This window comes from Xyrauchen texanus, chromosome 43 (assembly GCF_025860055.1).
Source record: "Xyrauchen texanus isolate HMW12.3.18 chromosome 43, RBS_HiC_50CHRs, whole genome shotgun sequence".
Classification (NCBI taxonomy): domain Eukaryota; kingdom Metazoa; phylum Chordata; class Actinopteri; order Cypriniformes; family Catostomidae; genus Xyrauchen; species Xyrauchen texanus.
The window spans coordinates 18,554,515-18,573,203 of NC_068318.1; the positions used below are offsets into that span (position 1 = coordinate 18,554,515).

General features: G+C 37.9%; 1 protein-coding gene across 1 annotated transcript; it reads right to left on the bottom strand.

Annotated features, from left to right (window-relative positions):
• Positions 1-248: 248 nt before the first annotated feature.
• LOC127635892 (short transient receptor potential channel 4-like) lies at positions 249-17,172 on the bottom strand. The gene is made up of 11 exons (XM_052116166.1): positions 17,029-17,172; positions 14,436-14,839; positions 11,758-12,276; positions 9,784-10,120; positions 9,552-9,703; positions 8,039-8,358; positions 7,734-7,929; positions 6,883-7,077; positions 6,405-6,446; positions 6,080-6,169; positions 249-3,140 (listed from the first exon to the last, which is right to left on the bottom strand). Exons 2-11 carry the CDS (start codon positions 14,811-14,813, stop codon positions 2,673-2,675), a joined length of 2,697 nt encoding a protein of 898 aa, XP_051972126.1. The 5' UTR covers positions 14,814-14,839; positions 17,029-17,172; the 3' UTR covers positions 249-2,672.
• Positions 17,173-18,689: the final 1,517 nt, after the last annotated feature.

Genomic DNA, 18,689 nt, shown 5'->3' on the forward strand with positions numbered 1-18,689 from the left:
GTTCTGCAATGGTCAAAATATGCATTCAGTCTCTCAGATCCATAAAATAATAGCAGTAATAAAGGAGAAACATATCAGCATATATTAATTTATTCATATTTGTGCATTAATACATGATATGTAATAGGGGGCAGTAACCTTTTAAACAAAGAGGAAAATAAAATAGAATTCAATTCAAAATCAGATTTCATATTTCAGATGCATGAAAGAGAGCTGCTCAGACTCGGAAATAATACTGTATTCTCATTGACTTTTACTCTTTAAAATTATAAGAGGATCATAAATCATACATGATTAACATGATTTTATTGTATTGTGTAATGATTACAGATTATCTAGTGTTGTTATGACTAGATTCCTTTGTTAAACAGCATTTACAGTGCATTCAGAAAGTATTCAGACACCTTCATTTTTTCACATTTTGTTATGTTGCAGCCTTATGCTAAAATGCTTTAAATAATTATTTATTAATATTCATATTTTTTATATATCAATCTACACTCCATACCCCATAATGACAACAGATCATTTTTTACAGATTTTTGATAACTTTGCAAATGTATTAAAAAGAAAAAACTTAAATATCATATTGACATAATTATTCAGACCCCTTGTTATGACACTTGAAATTTAGCTCAGGTGCATCCCATTTCTCTGGACCATCTTTGAGATGTTTCTAAACTTTGATTGGAGTCCACCTGTAACAAATTCCATTGATTGGATATGATTTGGACATGATTTGGAAAGGCACACACCTGTCTATATAGGTCTCACAGCTGAAAATGTATATCAGAGAAAAAACCAAGCCATGAGGTCAAAGGAACTGCCTGCAGATCAGGGGAAGTCTACAAAAAAAATCTGGCAGCATTGAAGGTTCTCAAGAGGACAGTGGCCTCCACAATTCTTAAATGGAAGAGGTTTGGAACAACCAGGACTCTTCCTAGAGTTGGCTGCCTGGCCAAACTGAGCAATTAGGGGAGAAAGGCCTTGATAAGAGAGCCTGACTTGAACCCAATCAAACATCTCTGGAGACTTGAAAATGGCTGTCCACTGAAAAACTAAATAATTTAAAGCATTTTAGCATAAGGCTTCAACATAACAAAATTAAGGGGTTTGAATACTTTCTGAATGTAAATCCATATCTTCAGAAGCTGTATGATATGTGTGAACAGATCACTTTCACATTCTTCTGTGTGGGAGAAAAACTTCTGGCAAAAAATGACTTCAATATTGATCTGTTTCTCACCCACACCTATCGTATCACTTCTAAAGATATGGATTTAATATAACTTGGATTACTTTTTTGGTGCCTGCATTTGCTTTTTTGAGCATAACATTTTTAACACCCATTCACTTGCATTGTACTTACCTACAGAGCTGAAATATTCTTCTAAAAATCTTAATTCATGTTCTACAGAAGAAAGGAAGTCATACACATCTGTGATATGATGAGAGATTTTTCATTTTTGGGTGAACTACCTCTTTAAAATTATAGATCAGCCATAATTTAATATTCCATCATCTGTTCCCTACCCTCTTTTTTTTTCCAAACCCATGTGACCTGTATTCTGTGGAACACAAAAGATGCTAGACAGAATGTTAGGGTCTGACAGTCACTTTCAAAATATATTGAAAAAAATACACCTTCACTAAAAGTAAATGGTGACCAAGGCTAACATTCTGTCTAAAATTCGGGTTTGGAACAACCTGATGGTGAATGATGACAGAATGTCTATTAATCATAATAATAATAATGATGATTCTGTAATACATGTTAAATGTGTGTTATATAATGGAATGTAGGGAGTTAGCATCCATAATGACATTTGTGAAAGTAACGAGTTACTTTCACTACTTGAGTACTATTTTAATTGTATAATTTCTTACTCTTACTCAAGTAATTATTTATGTTAGCACTTCTACTTCTACTCGAGTAATTTCTTTTAAGTAATTGTACTTTTACTTGAGTACAGTTTTTGGCTACTCTACCCACCTCTGATCATGCACAATGTGAAACATGATTAAAAGTTTAAAAAGTTGTAAATATTTGCATAGTAACATCTATTAAAGATATTATGTTGTATGACAGTAGTGACATCACTTATGGTAAATGTGGATAGCATAAAATGCTAACTTCAACATAGTAAGTCAAGAATGAAAGTGGTAGAATAGCAAGGGACCAGCAATTGCTCCTTCATATATGATTCAGCAGAAAGGTGCAGGGCAGCAATAAATTAGATGGTGTGTAAACTAGGTGTAGTGTAAATTACTGTGAATGACAACGTTGGAACCCATTTACTCCTAAATGAGATCATCCCTGAGACTCCAGTATATTGCACTTGATGATCGGATAATATAGATGCAGCACCCTACACTTGATATTCACCACAGCTGCTTCTGGGATGAAGTGAGAGTTCTGGATCATGTGGCTGACAAGGTGGTGGTATTGATTAAATTAATTTCCTTTATCCACGAACAGCAAACCTCAAGGGGCGTTCATTAACCAAGGAATATGTTACTGCCATCACCATCTCTTCATTCAGGATTACATTTTGCAGCATCCAGGGTTTTTATACAATAATCTGCATCCTTCCTATCCATTGTTTGCCTCATCAATTACTTCATCATGTATATAATGCTTGTGTAAAATATCATCTTCCTTTTCCATAGTCTTAAGTGACTTTATCCCTCCTCTCATTGGTTTCATTATTTTGGTTCTTTATTTCCCTACAATTTTGGTTTCCTCTATGTTCACCATCATTCTGTTCTTCAGTTTCAGGCTCACCTACTTCTTCTGGCACAGAGTAAATCTCCTCTGTGTTGTTGGTCCCTTTGCAGTTCATTTGATGGCTCAGTCCAGAGCCAACAGTCCTGTATGGGACTGAACCATCAACTAGGCCTGGCTTCCAGGGATTGGCTTTGGTGCAGCCTTCCTGGATGATAGAGGTGGTGACACTCTGTAGTCTCTTTTTGCCCTTTAGTTGACTTCCAGTTGGGGCAGGATTACACTTCAGTGATTTGTCAGGATATGCCAGGTTTGAGGCTTCGGTACTAACTTTTGAAGTCGGCATGCCAAGTTTGGTACCTTTCATCATTCCCATGACCTCATAACGGAAGCTTGAGATGTCCTGCTTGAGTTCCTATCAAAAATATTTTCACTTTGTTCAGTTAAAAGGCCTGGGATGCACAAAAAAAATGTGTTTCATCACAGCGTTTAATATTATTTATTACATGGCTCTCTAGAATACTCAATTCTCCCATTAATAAACTAGTTTAAAATAATAATAATCTACCCCGACATTCCAAACTGCATTGACAAGAAAAACAGGAAAAAACACTGTGGCATATATAGGCTTTTTAAGCCACACGTCACCACCCTTACAAAAATGTACCCTGGATTTAGTAAAGTAACACCAACTGACTTAACTGTGGTATTTTGGGAGATATCTATTCATACTAAATAATATTTCATTATTAATATTAAAAGGTTTATTCTCCCAAAAAGGAAAATTCTCTCATGATTTATACCTTTAAACCATTCCATATGTGTCTGACTTTCCTTCTTCAGCAGAACTAAAATGAAGAATTTTATAAACCCATTTTAGCTCTGTTTGTCCATACAATGCAAGTAAAGTGGTGCCATAAGGCTACTGGCTGTTTGAGAGTCCAAAAGGCATATTTAGGCAGCATACAAGTAATCCACACCACACTCCAGTCAATCAATTAATGTCTTCTGAAGCAAATCAACAGGTAGGTGTAAGAAACAAATGGATAATAAAACATTTTAACTTTAAATCGTTACTTCCGGACAGCGCTGGATTGCTGTTTGAAATGACCTAACTCTTGCGAGACATTAGTTCCTCTGTTATAAACAAAGCGTGTGCTTCTGACTTCTTGCGTGAATGCACCATTGTGCTTACATCACATGATGGTAACGTGATGTGTCGACTGCTGGCAGGAAGCGATTTTAAAAAGTTAATAAAGTTTGAATTATTAATTTATTTATAACACAAACTTATTGATTTGGTTCAGAAGGCATTAATTGATTGACTGGAGTCATGTGGATTACTTGTATACTGCCTAAATATGCTTTTTGAACCTTCAAACATCTAGCAGCCTGTTGGCACCCATTTACTTGCATTGTATGGATAAACAGAACTGAACTGGGCTTATAAAAATCTTAACTGCGGTCCTGCTGAAGAAGGAAAGTCATACACATCTGGGATGGCTCAAAGGTAAGTATATCATGAGATAATTTTAATTAATAAGTGAACTATCCCTGCGATGGACTGGCGACCTGTCCAGGGTGTCCCCCGCCTTTCGCCCAATGTTAGCTGGGATAGGCTCCAGCCCCCCGCGACCCTGTACACAGGATAAGCGGTTGACGATGGATGGATGGATGGATGAAGTGAACTATCCTTTTAAATATACTGTATTAAGGAAGAGGTGGTATATAATAATTTTTTTGGTTCAACTATGGGAGTTTTGACATTTTGACATTTTTAATTTATAGTTTCTAAATATTTTGGCTACCTTTTTATAACAAATATGCCATAGTTAACAAAGACCAAATAGTCAAATTTAACATAAACATCTAAATTAACTGGATGGGTTTGCTTTCAGAAATTCCAAGAGATGTTAAGAAGTCCCAATTCAGTTGTACTGTCAGAATATTTTACAGTAATTTAGCTCTTTATATATTATACATTTAAAAAAATATAATTTACCTTACTTTTTAAAGATTTTATTGTTGTTACAACCAGCAAAGAATTTAGTCAAATCTTCTCACATAAAAAAAAACAATTTCAACTTAAATAATCATTATATTTATTTAAATTATTTATTTATATATTTGGTAAGTATCCATGTAATAAGCAGGATAATAGACAGCCAGCTGCAAAAAGGATCATTAAGGCCATGTGTCCACCAAAGCGTTTTTTTCCAGCTGAAAATGCCAGGCGCTTTTCTGAAAACACCCAGCTGGGATTGCTTTGGAGGCTCAGCATTTTTAAAGCTGAGACGCTATGATACGGAATATCCATGAAAGTAATGTGTTGTAAGTACCTAATTTTGCAAATAGTTTGTGTTATCAACAAGTACTGAATGTAAAAATGTTGGCACACGGAAGAGTACTTGCTCTGGCCCTTGCTCTGGATGAAGGGAAGGCTGAAGCGTTATTTTTCATTTTGATATTGTGGTAGTCCGGGAATATCATCTGGTACAAACATGAATACTTAGAGACCAGCAAACTTCTCCATTGTTGCTCAGTCATTGTACAAATAGGATGTGACTGTTGGTCAGTGTGGTATTTATCCTGCCCCTCCTACACTGCGATTGGATGGCTGGGTAAACAGTAGCAGTGACAAGCGCTGCATTTTACCCAAAGTTCAAATTCTTTTAACTCTTGCTACCAGAAAAAAACACACCAAGTGTGCAGCGCTCAGCGTGGAATAGACAATAAGCACCTCGTCAAGCAGCTGGCTTTTTTTTTTTTTTTTTTTTTAAATACGTGTTGCTCCCATTGCAAACAACTGAAAAAATATGCTGGCCTAAGCAAAAAATTATTTGGTGGACACACGGCCTAAGTCAAGTCAATCAAGTTATTTTTATTTGTATAGCGCCTTTCACAACACACATCGTTTCAAAGCAGTTTTACAGAAAATCATGCATTAACAGAAAATTAAACCAAAATATCTATAAAGTCTTAGAGTCATCATTGTGAAGTTTGATTAAATACGATTATGAAGTGTGTATAAAAATAAGTAATTAAATAATTATTGTATTTAAAAACCAAGCAAGCCAAAGGTGACTGTGTCAAGGAACACAAAACTCCATAAGATGTTGGTTAAATTGGGAGAAACCAGGCTACCTGTGGGGGCCAGTTCTCCTCTGGCTAACATCATGAATATAATGCCTATATATTCATGGCATTATACTGCCACGAATATATTGGCATTATATTAATTAATTTTGTTATCTCTAAATAAAATTCTTCAGGATGATAAAATCACCTGATCACACTGTCAGGTTTTTTTTGCAAACTTTCTACCACAATACAATGGAACCCTTCACAATTTACCTTAAAGTTCTCCTCTGTTAACCCGTCCTCTTTCTTAGCATCCCTGATCATTGCAGCCACATACCGCTTAACCAGGTTTCTGAGCACCTCCTAAGAAAATAAATAAATTCAAGATTAATGACCTGGAATAGTGTGATCAGAAATGTTAATAAACCAGCAGCCCAAAAAGCCTTTTAGAGGAGTTTAGGTGTCCTCTCTTTAAGAGTTTATTAACAGTGTGTGAAATCAAAAGAAATGGTGCTGTAACTTTTAGCAGGTGATCTGAAGCAAACTGCAATTTGTAGACAGACTTAATGATCAATTACTTTGAAAGAGACACCATTACCTGATAGTGACGATTTGAGAGGATGTTTTCAGCTGCTCGCATCTAAAAACAATAGGAATAGCTCAGTTGTATTGATTTTTCAAGACATATAATGTAGCTTGCTATATTACAAGGCAGTGAAACTCTCAGCAGCTTCCATAATTTTGATCACAGCAAAAAGAGAGAAAAGTAAGGACATCCACATTTGTATTGCTTCAGAAGACCCAGAATATAGCTTATGTATGGACTACTTCTTTTATTATGCTTTTTTCTCCTTTCTGGAATGTCACAGTATAAATGATCATCTAGTTTCATTGTGTGAAAAAGCTCAGCCTGGACATTCAGCTAAATATATTTTGTTGTGTTGTATAGAAGCATGCAAAACATACAGGTTTAGAACAACATAAGGGAGAGTAAATTATGACAGAATATTCATTTTTGGGTGAACTATCCCTTTTATATTAATTATTTATACAAAAGACAGCAAATGGAGTATTACCCCAAGTGATCCAAGTGTGTCTGTTCTTTTTCTGTTTCGAAAATTAAAGCAGTAGCCCTTGATACATCCAATGAGATACCACACTGATTTTGGGCTTGGAATGATGTTAAAAGGAGGAGGAAGTGTGCCACCCTCCTCAAAATAGCTCATCCAAAGTTTAGTTCTGGCAAACTTCCACTCAATGTCAGCATGATCCTGTGGAGCAACCGTAGAGAAGATGAGCTGAACATACACAGGAAAACTAAAAGACAGATCTACAGTCCAGTCATACAGTGCTTGAGTATACTAGGAATTAAAGTATGATCTCATATTCATTGAGAAATTACATGGAATATTTGCATTTTTTAAAACAATTATTTCTCTCACTGCATGATATTTAAGTGACTAGCGAAAAAATTAAGTGTAAAAATAAGTGTACAAGATGATTAAAAACTGTGAAAAATTGAAAGCTGAAGTGTGTGACTTTTTTAATGTTAAAATACTTTGAAACCTGATATTTGCAGAAATAACTATACGTAAGCCATTCAAATGTTGACTTCCTCAAAAACTGTAAACATTGTGTCTTTGTGGCGCTATACAATATTGCTTAGTTTGTTTGAGTGGCCCATACAGCCTGACACAACAACATTTACTCAACCAATGACTTAAGTTTGGGCCGAGACTATTTGTTTCTTCTATCAATGGCAGATGGGAGGATTAATCAGGATGATGTCTGAAAACAGTGATTATTTTTATTAAGTTTTGGTGGTTCTAGTGGTGCAGAAATTACACACTTCACCTTGTTAATGGACATGATATTTATGAACTATTCCAAAATCAGTAAAAAATAAACAATAATTTGAACCACTTACTGCAATATGTTGGTAGGAGTTGTTCATCATAGCAATAAGCATGTTGAGAAGAACCACAAGAGAGATTATGTTGTAGGTACCAAACATTGTGGCTCCAACAAACTCGGTGAACTGGTGATTGGGGGCAACGTTTGTCACATACAGGGAAATGAGACCAAATATGGACCAGAACAATGACTGTAGAGTCTCAAACATACTGAATAAAAAAGAAACATACAAAGCATAATATCACTATTTCGGCAAACTCTGCAAAGTTAGCAAAATGGATGTTAAGTTACAGATTTAGGAAAACTACAGCTCCTCACGTGGTGAAGGCGTTGTTCTGCTCTGAGCAGCGAATGCCCTTGCATGTCACATTGTGGGTATCATTTTTACCCTCAGATTCATAATAGAAATACAGCTGATTGAGTCCATTTGCAAAGGCGAGTAGCACCAGGCAGTAAATGAAGAGGAATTTGAGAATGTCCAGCAGCATTCGGCCAAGAGAGATTTGTAGAGGGCCGAGGTGGGAATTGGCTGTGAAGAGTGAAATTAGTCGAAGGGAGCTAAAGATGTTAGCAATGGCGAACAAGGCCTCGCCAACCAGGGTGGGGTGCCACATCTCCCAGTCCTTCCGATCTTTGCAGTCAGCGTACTGCAGAAAAACAGAAAGAATTAATGTCACCTTTTTGACACTCTGGCCATGTTCTGTTCTGGTTTTCAAAACACAGAATAAGCCTAGATTAACACCGTGTCCAAACAAGCACAACATGACAAGTTTCCAGCAACAAATAATTTGTGTCAACAGTAAAGAAATGAAAATGCTGCATCTCAACCAATCTGGGAATATTTGATGTTTGAATATACAGTTATGTAGAATGGAATTTTTTTTACCAATGAGATTTCACTGAAATAGAGTGCAACAGCGCCCGCCCACTTTTTTATTTTGTCCCATTCAGGTTTTTCTTCATAGTGATTTCAAAAACTTGAAATGTCTAAGCTCATATGAGTTCCAAGCCATGAACCAAACCAACCAGCTGAGGTGAATCCCAATATTATCACTGTGCTTTGTGCTTTTTCTGTCATGAGAAACTAACACAAGTGACGAGAGAATCATTAATTCCCCCAGTCTCAGAATCAGCAGTACTTTTCCGAGCAGTTTCCTTGGAAACTTTCTACCACACTGACCTCTCGCACCTCGGCTGCTGATGTTTGTCCATAAGAAAAGTCTCTTCACCTGCTAGCCCCATGCAGTCAAATTAATTCACAGCTTTCAATGAGAAAATAATTTACACTCTGTAAACACAGATGGTTTGGCCTATTCTGACTGTTATTTATGTTTCAGTGCTTGGTAATGGGAACCAGTCTTTTTCATCCTTGTTGGAAGCACACAATAAGCATCATGGATAATCTCATTATCCAGGAAAATCGTGGATATAAATTAATGAATAATCGTTACATTTATATAGTTCTTTTCTGACACTACACTTAAAGCGCTTTACACAGTGAACAGGGGACTCTCCTCAACCACCACCAGTGTACAGCAGACACCTGGATGCTGCGACAGCAGCCATTGTGCGCCAGTATGCTCACCACACACCAGCTATTGGTGGAGAGCAATCAACAAAATGACCTGTCACCTGATGAAGTAGTGGCTGATTAGCACAAAAACTCTGATTTAAATGGAACAGGGATATTTTATTGCTCATCACTTTATTGGCTCATGCATATACTCTATATCTATTAGGTTTATTCTATATCAATAGGAAATGTAGCACATTATTCTTGGTGATGGGAAAACCTTATAGAATTAAAATGCAACATTTGCATATTAGCAATGTTATTGGTTACCTTAATGTAAGCTACAATCTTCAACGAAATAGTGGCCAGATACAGAGAATTCATGACAAAGTCCATGAGATTCCACCAGTCATGAATGTAATCCTGAAATCCACCATCCCACATCTGTTTGATCTCAGCCCATACAAAACCTGAAAAGCAAAGATAATTTATCTAAAACCAACCACATTCAGATGTAACAGATCAAACAAATGTTTCCTAAAACCATTACCTAAAACCCAGGGTAAAATAATCCATTCCACAGTGGTGGGCGCTGGGCCCTGCTGCTTAGCCATAACCGGTACCACGTTTTGGGAGGCCAACAGCAGGAGCAAAAGGAAGGTTAGATAAGAAGCAGTGTGGCAAATAAACTTGATGAATGGTTTTCGGATAAAGAGGCCATAGTGGCTCTTGGGGGCGATCAGGTAGAACAGGGAAAAGAAAGGGAAGAGGATCCCGATGAACATACAGGTGGTGAACTTGCTGGCCCAGTGGCGGCGTCTCCAGCCTGGGAACTCGTCATACCAGCGAGAGGCAAGCAGCTGCTGACAGTTTGGCTGTGCTACAAACTAAACACAGAAAGCAGACAAAATTACCATTAACTGTACTATTGAGTCATAGACATTTAAACTTGAACACATTCAAAGAGTTTCTTAACAGTAATAAAACGTAGATGAACGTAATAATTTGTAAACAATCAAGACATCAAGGCACACAGTATAAATAATGAAATCTCAACTGCACTTCTTTAAACCCATTCATAATTGAATGATCTGCTTGTGCACCAAAGCAAAATCGTTTTTTGCCCTCTATCTTGCGAGGAGACTTCAAAAATCTTTTGTAGTTTGCAGAAGTTGCATAAGAATCCTCTCTGCTGAAGAGTGCAAACAATGGAGTCATGCCATAATGAAAAACAAGTGGCATTTCAAAAGAACAAATACAGAAGCAAAATAAGGCTTAAAGTAACACACTGCTCTCTCTTTTCACTCAGGCCACTCTGTCTGGTTCTCATCATATCTGGTATAAATCTTTTGGGATGTTGAATGAGAGCTTTCTGCACCTTTTCTGAAACCATATGACTTGCACATGAAATGTAACATGCCAAATACTGACTCATATGAGAATTAAACATGCATTCATGTGACCAAGATGTTGTAATGAGGTCAACAAGGGCTATTTACAATTACCATCTGTAGATCATGTTTTCATTCATTCAAATCAGGGGACTCTTAATGTACAGTACTGGTAAGCTTTTACAAGTGTTCTCTGGATTTTTGGATATATCATTACATTTAGGGTTCAGAGTCTCTTTTTGGTTCTGAAGTTCTGATGTTGAATCTTCCAGATCCAGAGGCATTTCAATGACACAGAAATATAAAAGCAAGGTTCTATTGTTATTCTTTTAAGCCATTTACAGATACAACACATGAAAAAATTGCAAAAATAAAACTTCGCAAAAGTGACAGTCGTGGATACATCATGTTTTAGAAAGCATATTCACACACAAAAAAAAACCGCACACATATGCACACACAAACATACCATACAAAAGCATGATACAGTAAAAGCCTGACAGTTCTAATATTGAAAAATATTCTTGACAAAAAAATCTAAAACTCTAACCTCTAACACAAACCTCCTCTGTATATATTGTATGTATTACAAGGCATTCAATTTGTTTAGAAAAGTTGTGTTGGACCTTAAATATAAGAGCATGAAAGCTTATTAAACACACGCACACAACACACACACACACGTTTACTTATCAGTCTATATAGGGACACAACATAGACTTGTATTGCTTTTTTTTAGCTAATTATAATCTTATTATAAGCTAATTAAGACTTTTTTTTTTTTATGTGCACATCCCAAAATGTCCCAAAAGTACGATTTTGGCAGATTTAGCTCAATTCTGGGGACACATTTGTCATCCAATGTAAAGCTTTGTATGTACACACAAATGCCTCCCTTGCTATAGAAAGAATTTTGGAGACAATAGCTTAGTTCAGGATGGCATACTAACATTTACTCATTCTACTTCTGCCATAGACACACATAGATATAGATACAAACGAAGTTGTAATGTTTTATACGAACAGCAGGGGGCAACAAGGATCCATTTGTTTAATCTACCAGTGTTCTTTCTTTTGGAAGTTATTTGAATTGTCCTACAGATTATATGACCTACCAGTCGTCCACTACTCACCTCTTTTTGGTGGAACCTGATAGCCAGTTTCAGCCTTGCAAGATCATTATACCCTTCATCTTCTAAACAATTCATAGCATCCCTGTAGTTCAGAATCAACTCAAGCTCCCTGGAGCTGCGCGTTTGGTCAAGCAGACCTTTGACAAACTGCTTACAGAGTTGAGAAAGCTCTTCATACTCTGACTTAAATTCATTCTCCACTTTGCTGAGCTCCTGAAGCTCCCAGCTTAGCTGAAAGGCTGTCAGGAAGGGGTCCTCGCTGGAGAGGGCAATGAGTGAGGGACTAGCCAGAGCCCGGTAGATGTTGAGACGGGATCGGGAATGTCTCAGACTGTCTACATCTGAGCTGGAAACACATTCCATGCAGTTGCACCGCACCTGGTGGGGCTGGGGAACAGATACACCCTTCTGCACCAGCATCTTGATGATCTCATAGTTGTTAGTGTGTGCAGCCAATATGATGGGTGTTATGTCAGGGGTGAAATCGGAGAACTGTTTGTCCAACAGAATTGGAGGAACCTAGAGAAAAAAGACAAACTTGAAATCCTACAGCTGGGGTGGTGGGGCATATTGTGTGAAGATCAGGGCTAGTAAACAGAAAGTTAATGGTTTGATCACCACAATGAGCAAGCCATAAGCAACTGTACCATCATGTGTTTCTGATCTGATTGTGTTGTTCAGATGTCCTGCTAAGATGTTATTCAAAAGAGGATCTATTAACTATCAGTTTACAAAAAAAGCCAAAACATAGCAAGAAAACAAGTGTCTTTTCATTGAGAATCTTTTTAAAGTTGCTCAATGCATTCTGTTTTGAAAAACTTTCCTTGGCAGTTGAAAACAATATTTAATTCTGCTATTTGCATATTTATACATTTGTCTAACCAATAACCATGACAAATCCACCTTATTTGTTCAGTGAGATATGGTGGCATGATGATCATTTTGCCATGAGGGGCTATAGTCATAGCACTTTATCTGTAGCAGGTGCAACAACGAGGGTCATATTCAGCATTTCAAACAAACTGGGTGAACTTTCAATCTAAGTGACAGGAATTTTAACCCTGTCAAATTTTATCCAATTTCTTTCCATACAGCAAACTTAATGCAGGAAATCTTGCTTGTCTGCCAGCCATGTCTGTGATGGGTGACCTGTAAAATGTCTTGAAATTGACTTCCAAAAAGAATCCTGTTGTCTAAAAAAACTAGAGGTTTGCAACCCGACTTGGGCCCTAAGGGACCTGGGAACATGATGGATTTTGGGCAGGGTTCGGGTCAGATAATTCGGTGGTTTGTAATTAATGAAAATGCACCAAACTTGTTTTGCACACGCGTTCTCACTCACAGACACGCGCAAACGGAAAAGTTAGGGGCCGTTCACACCGAATGTGTTTTTGTACTCGTCTGTTCTGTTTTCCCATTGTCCCATTCTGGACGAATGTCTTTGACATTTGCACCATATATCGCTTTTTCTTCAGTGTCTCATGCAGGGCCGGCAAATTTTAAACACGCCTCAAGTAAAAAAAAAAATAACATTTTCAAAAACGCATGTTGAGACACCTGCGCTATGTTTCATTCTTTGCGCTGCATCTAGATTATTTTCAGCACAGTTGTTACAAAGAATGTTGAATGTTATTCTAAACAAGTTCAGGCTTGTTCAGGCAAGTTCAGAATGTTATTCAAGAATGTTGAATGTTATTCAACGTTCTAAACAAGTTCAGGCTACATAGAGAACTGTTGCATTGTTTCATATTATTCCAGATTGTTCTGCACCAGGTGAAGTTTCAGCAAATAAATGGTAAGGCAATGCTTTTTCCCCTTCTGCTCTAGTGTGAGGCACTGCTGTGCTATGTTAAAACTGTGTATGTTTAATGTTTCAGTACTGTTATGTTGCCTATATGCTTACATTAAATATAGCCTATTGCAACAGTACTTGCTAGGAGAAGAAATTAGATAGTAAGCAATTTCGGGTTCGTGCTTAAAATCTGATGGGATCATTCAGGTCGGGTAGGGTCAGACCACATGGTCACGGGCACAGGTTGGGTTTCATTTCAAGGCCCGTGCACACCTCTAAAAATCACCAAGACGTGCTTGAAGAAAAAGATGTAAATATATCTCGAAAAACAGACAAAGGGAAAAACATATGTATTGTTGAATTTTACATTTCAACATTACATTACAACAATTAGAAAACTGAAATTGGCTTGTTAAAAAATTATATGTAAAACTGGGCATTCACCAGCCACTGTGGCACATGTGCAATAAGGTTAATTTCCCACCCAGCAAGACATTTTCATGACACATCAAGAAAACACTCACTGCAGTGCCCGGCGCTCTTCTTGAAGAGCACTTTTTTCAAAACTTTTAATCAACCAGATAAGCCTGGAGGTAAAATTCTCCATTAGAAAGGATTACCAAACTTTGAGATAAAGCTATTGTGCCACAGTCTGGAAATCAAACCATTTGAAGCAGTTTGCATTTGTTCACACTTAAAAAGACATTGTCTTGCTGTTACATGTTTGTACTCTTTTTTTATCTCATCACTTTGAATTCAGACAGCAAGCTTGCATCATGGATAAAATATTATTTATTTTGCCGTTGTGCTGGAGATTTAGTAGTGGCAGACTGTTCATACACAGAGAACTCTGAAGTAAATGGATTGTCAGTGATTGCTGTCTTACCTGCATGCCCCCGCTGGGCTTTTTATGGTTCAAAAGCAGCTCCACGGCTCCCACCACCTCCTTTCGAATGGCGTGTAAGAGAGCATCCCCCACATACACATTATAACTGAGCAGCAAATCGATGACTTCCAGGTTCTCATTCTCAATAGCAATAAGCAGAGCTGTCCGTCCTAGAGGGTCAACGCAGTTGATGTTGATTTTAAAGTAGATCTCAGCCTCTATCAGAGATTGCTTGATGCTGGCATAGTCGCCCTTCTCCACAGCACACAGGTAAGCCTTTTCCAGCGGTGAAAGCTCAGACTCGGCTCGAACGATGCGCAGTGGAATTCGGTCATTGTTCGAGAAGTTGTCTGTTCTGCGAAAGTAGAGCTGTGACATTGCTGCTGTGTCTTCATGCAAGAAAACTGGGGTTGGAGAGCAATTGAAAAAGAAAGACAAAAAGAGACAAACAGAGACCCAGTACAGACAGATGAAAGGATGTTGGTTAATGAGGAATCATGCATTATAGAGGAAATGGCCTTAAGTATTGTAAACCATCATCTCCACACCCAACATCCCATTAGCATGACACTCAGCATTCATTTACTTGGTTTTCTGTTGACTCTGAAGACTCTCTAGTTATTAGGTTATTAGATTTGTGCATTTTGTTGAAGGCCACAGTGAAAACCTCAAATGCTCACCAAGACTCACTTCTAATGGGACATGATCTTAATGGCCATCACCTGTCCGAGGGCACACAGTGGAAACAATTATATACTGATTTCTGCAATAAATCATTGTATAACCAACACGCACATTAGTCATAATGATATATTTGTCCAAAACTAAACATAAGGAATATTTTCCTCAAAACTAAAAATACTGTTATCATTACTGTTAACAGTAGAATGTCAGCAGGTGGCTTCAACCTGTTGACCATGTCCAATGGAAAAATAGCATTTTAATGGAAGCACTAAAATTACAAGACTTACAGGAATAGTTCACCAAAAAGTGAAAATTATGTTATCAATTACTCACCCTCACATTGTTCCAAACCTGTATGTATGTATATATCTTACTTTTGTCCATGAAACATAAATGGAGATGGTAGAATGTTACACTCAGTCACCATTTACTTTATTTGCATCTTTTATCTATACAATAAAAGTATATGGTGACTGACGTTAACATTCTGCTGTCTCCTTGTATGTTCCATGGACAAAAGAAAGACACACATGTTTGGAACAACTTGAGGGTGAGTAAATGGTGACAGAATTTTCATTTTAGGGTGAACTATCCCTTTAAAATTAGATCATCTGTGCATTGTGAGCTTTGAACTGCACTGAACTGTGTTTATCAGCCATCTAATTTGCAAATGTTGATGATGTGCAGGTCTGAGGTTGTGATTACCTAATAGTTACTTCCCCTTACTTCAAAAATGAGCTCTGGAAATGCCCTCTTGTAAGCTGACATTTCAATCAATGTACATCACAATGGGCAACACTGGTCAATCACGACACTTATGTGTAATTGCTGAAATATACAGACTCTATGTGCCGTTTAGATATGGGCTGAATATTTGTCATAATAGGTCCATGACTGATGGTTCATGACTGATGATTTGTAGGTCAATATATAACCAACCAAATAAACTCAATCAGCAAGTAAGATTAGGCTTTTGTTTTATGTTGAGTGCTTTAGAGAAACATACTGTTATATCACTATACTCCTCAAATAGACTTAACAGGTAATATTCAAAGACTTAATATGGTGGTTCTCAACCTTTTTATGGGAACACCCCCCTACTTCATTCCCTTAACCAAGCCGCCCTGGTTTCCTTGTCTCGCGCTGTGCTTCTCACTGATTCTGGCAGTGCTGTTTAAGAGCTTGAGACCGGTCTGTGAGTAATAACCATATCAGCTGGTGAAGAAGTCAATACATTCCATTTTAGTGACTACAAATACGTAGCCCTCAAAAGCATTTGTTTTTGTGATCATTTCCTCTTTATTTAGCCTTTTTAATATCTATATTTTTCGAGTTAGCTGATCATTAAAACGTAATGCCTGACTATTTAAAATGTAAATATTTATAAAAGAAAAATGTTTTGCCCTTCAGAAGAATTGATTGATCGTTATCAGTCACTGCCAGACTATTGCGCAGTGCGCTCGTTTCAGCTGAAGACAGATTGTGCTTCACAATCTGGCAAGCTCACTACCTAAACAGCATGCTTGCCTATAGTGCGTCCCATGTTGCTAAATGAGTACTTTAGCGCGTTTCAAGAGATCAAAATCCCCAATGATGCCCAAAATCGCTGCACGCGCCTTTGCTGTCCAAAAATATTGCATACACCGGAGTCCAAAAACGCTGTCTAGGTAGGCAGCTCACGAGTTTTTGAGACACATTCTTCATTTCAGTTTGTAGTATTGTAATTTATTTTAAGACATTTTTGTGAAACGCTTCAGAGAAAAAAGTAGGCTGCACAGAGATTTACTAGAGAGAGTTGTAAGTTATTATAGTTATAAGTGAACAACAATCGTTTTTACAGTTATTCATTGACTGTGTGGGGGGAAATGCGATTATAAAATGCCTCGTAAATAAAATTACGATATCTCACCTTAACTGTTGGTTTTGGATGTTGCACTGACTCGTGACTGAATCCAGCTAACTAATGAACAACAGATGTCCAGCTCTACAACAGCTCCAAATCCGTTACACTCCAGCCTCCTCCACAGAGAAAAGAGCGCGAAAATGCGCAACGGCCGAAATAACACGCGGCGAAATGCTTTGATCGGTGGTTGATTAAGGTGTGCAGCGAGCCTCATTGATCCTCTCATTTCGCATTAAAGATTGAGCAAATCTGCAGAGTTTGCCAAAGAGAAACATGTTACCTCCAAAAAGTACATCTGTGGAATCTGTGATCGTTAATCATCTTGCATGTACTTCTTTTAGGTTTCATCGCACTTTTTCTCTCATGTTTTTCGGATTTTTGCTCGTTGAAGAGATTTGGAGCGCGGAGGCAACCAGAGGCTCGCTCTCTCTCTCTCTCTCTCTCTCTCTCTCTCTCTCTCTCTCTCTCTCTCTCTCTCTCTCTCTCTCTCTCTCTCTCTCGCGCATGTGCGGTGTGAGCGTGTAGCTGTTGTGTGAGGTACGAGTGTTTTTTCTCTATCTCTTTTTTTCTTCTTTATTTTGTCATTCTTTAGTTACAGTTTGTAGTTTTCTTTTTGTGTAGACTTACTTAGTAAAAAGGAAAGCAAGTGTTGTATCTTAGCTGGGGTGTCAGCCCCCGTTTGTCGGGAGCATGGCTGCCCCAGGTAGCGGGAGTTTTAACTCCCTGACAAGGCGTCATGGTGTAAAAATAGTTTCAGCTGCTGGTGTGGAGGGATGCAGTTTGGCGGTGGGAGAAGTCATTGGTTATGAGAACATTGTGTCGGCGTCCCGTATGAACAGCGCTGTTGTTATTTTTGTGAAAACTGTTGATATTGCAAATGAGCTAGTGCAAAACGGTGTTGTGATTAATGGTGTTTTTACACCAGTGCTGCCGTTGTCTACACCTTTAAAGAAAGTAACGTTATCAAACGTGCCACCTTTTGTCCCAAACGAAGTGCTGATCAAAATGCTTGCCCGTTATGGCAAAACGGTTTCCCCGATTAAAATGATTCCGACTGGTACCAAATCTCCTCTCTTGAAACATGTTGTGTCTTTTAGGCGTTATGTTTATATGATCCTGCAAGACAACCTCGATGAACTAGATTTGTCTCTAAGTTTTCGGTATGAAGATTTCAACTACGTTATTTTCAGCCACTACAAACAACATGAAATGTTTTAACTGTGGCGAGATGGGGCACTTGATTCGGTGCGTGCCCAAGCAACGTTAAGCAAGATAGGCCTAATGAGGGACCTGCACAGGTGATAAATGACGGAGATGTTGTGAATGCTACTGAAAATCAGAACGTTGTTGTGACTGTCACTGATAATGAGGTAGCTGGACCAAGTTCAGTGCAGACAGCAGCTGCTGTGATTGTTGCAGAGGCAGTAGATGCAGAGCAGGTAGTTCGCTCTGTGGAAGATGAACGTATGATGGTTACTGTGGGTGAAGAGAGTGAAGTGGTGAATAGAGACGCTGTTGCTGATGCCGCAGACTTACTTTCTGTTAATGATGAAGCAGTGATAATGACTGAGCTGGATGAGTGTGTTTTTAAGACGCCGCAGAAACGAAGTTTAGAACATCGTCCTTCAAAGCGGCAGGCGAAAAGAGGTTTTAGTTGTGATCTGAGC

What these genes read in the sequence shown, in the direction of transcription:
- LOC127635892 (XM_052116166.1), bottom strand. Translation starts at nt 14,813, where the DNA reads ATGTCACAGCTCTACTTTCGCAGAACAGACAACTTCTCGAACAATGAC. An exon ending in TATTTTACCCTGGGTTTTAG is followed by an intron (nt 9,704 to 9,783) that starts GTAATGGTTTTA and finishes TTTGCTTTTCAG; the next exon opens with GTTTTGTATGGGCTGAGATC. An exon ending in TCTCAAATCGTCACTATCAG is followed by an intron (nt 6,170 to 6,404) that starts GTAATGGTGTCT and finishes TTATTTTCTTAG; the next exon opens with GAGGTGCTCAGAAACCTGGT.